General features: G+C 30.5%; 1 protein-coding gene across 2 annotated transcripts in view; it reads left to right on the forward strand.

Annotated features, from left to right (window-relative positions):
• LOC110413926 (ARM repeat superfamily protein) overlaps positions 1-489 on the forward strand; it is a 10,486-nt gene extending 9,997 nt beyond the window's left edge. For both annotated transcript variants that reach the window (XM_021424953.2, XM_089783059.1), the window contains exons 7-8: positions 31-149; positions 247-489. In XM_021424953.2, the coding sequence (XP_021280628.2) occupies positions 31-149; positions 247-279 (152 nt within the window). In that variant the 3' untranslated portion in view covers positions 280-489. The remainder of the gene's footprint in view (positions 1-30; positions 150-246) is intronic.
• Positions 490-1,893: the final 1,404 nt, after the last annotated feature.

Consider the following 1,893-nt stretch of genomic DNA (forward strand, 5'->3'; position numbering starts at 1 on the left):
ATTGAACTCCACATTGTGCCCATGTTGTAGATGATGAAAGTGTAGCGCTGCTTGAGGAATTTGCTAGAGATCCTGAGCCTATTGTCTCAGAGAGTTGTGAAGTTGCTCTTAGCATGCTTGAATTTGAGAGAGCAGGAAAATCATTTGAGGTATGTAACTTAGAATTCAAACTTAAATAAATTATAAGTATAATTTTAAGTTTGTTATTTTCTTGAGTGATGACAATGATAATCACTTTGTGTGCAGTTCCTCTTCATGCAAACTCCTTTGGTGCATTAGAACTGGTTAAAATGGAGCTGGGGAAAGACAGAGGAAGAATAATATACATGATTTTTGTTTTTTTGAAATATAGACACATCAACATGCACTTATGGTGATTAGGGTTTGTATTACGGCTTTGATATAGTTTGGAAAGAATTGATCACCCAAAGTTTGTAAGAATAACTTATGATCTGCTGAGAGGAGTTATGCAAAACAATATTCATTATACATGCTTAGTGGAAATTTAGAACTTGAGATGTTTGCATTTTTGAGCTTTTGATATTGAAATCAAGAGCTTTAAGATAGTAAGGTTTCAAAATCTTCTTCCGACACAGTTTAGGTTGTTACAACCTTCAAGCTGATTAATTGTCTTATCTCTAATGGTGATTCACATGAATTCCAAGTAAGATAAACATCAATGATGATTTGGGGTTTGTTTATATTACTAAGCCTAGTGCTAGTTAGGGTTGGCGCTCACTAACAACTCACTTCTCAAGTGAATAATCAAAATCAGTCAGAGAAAGACCAATCATCGATTTTCAGAAAAAAATCAATTCTCTGGGTTAGGTAACTCTTTGTAGGACTCTCTCAAGGTTTCTAACTTTCAAGTAGTGCACGAGTAGTTCTTCTAGGTTCAGTTATAAGCCCCTTATTCATAGGTAGTTGCTTTATTCCTAACCTTATTAGGAGTTGGATAACTTTTATGTTATTTATGGAATAGCCTTTGACAAAATTGAGCTAATTCAATTAGGTTTGAAGTTTATACTTCTTCTCAATTAAGTCCAACTTAATCATCAATTTTATATTTTTACATGAAATCTTTTAATTTGTGTGACTTCTTAATATGTTGGTAATAGATATGAACTATAATTTTAGTCCAATGAAGATTAGATAATTCAAATAATTTACATTCATCGTCAATTTTTTAATTGATTAGTCTCTACTTATAGGTCAAGATTGACATATAATAACATGTCATGATTACTCAAATATTAAAAAGAATAAACAAATGCTGATTTAATCTTTTGAGACTCAGCCTACTAGTATAATAAATCTCGTTTAATTAAAAAACCTTAATAAGATAGAATATGATAAAGTGTCTATTTTATATTTATTATTACTGTTTTAGTTCTTGAACCTTACTCTTAACAATTTAATGAATTTATCATTATTTCTAAATCTCTATTGTATTCGGGTCAAAGTTTTCCTTGAGTTAAAGACATAACAAGAAATAATGAGATATCTCCTTTAAGATGATATAACTAAAATTCTCAACAAATAAAAAATACAAAATTAACAGACTTCCTCGCCTCACTAAAACTCTACCTTTGTTTGTTTTCTTCTTCCTTGTCTTCTTCAGTCTCTTTATTGTTAAAGCAGTCTTTTAATTACATAGATAATTGACCTTTTGAAGAAAAATCAAAGGAAAAAGATATGCATTTGATTATGGCCATAGGACGTCGATTCCAATTCCGATCAGCACTGAATAGCTTGTGAGGCATTTTCTGAAGATCAACAGCAGATTATTTCATTGCCTTCACTTCCAATTAGGGTTCTGATAGCATTTTCTACCTTTGTTTTTCAACTTTTCTTTTATTCTTTCTTTTTATGAATTTTTTTTTTTGGAAATTT

The sequence above is a fragment of the Theobroma umbraticum genome, unplaced genomic scaffold (assembly GCF_002168275.2).
Source record: "Theobroma umbraticum cultivar Fairchild unplaced genomic scaffold, ASM216827v3 scaffold_4.1, whole genome shotgun sequence".
NCBI lineage: Eukaryota > Viridiplantae > Streptophyta > Magnoliopsida > Malvales > Malvaceae > Theobroma > Theobroma umbraticum.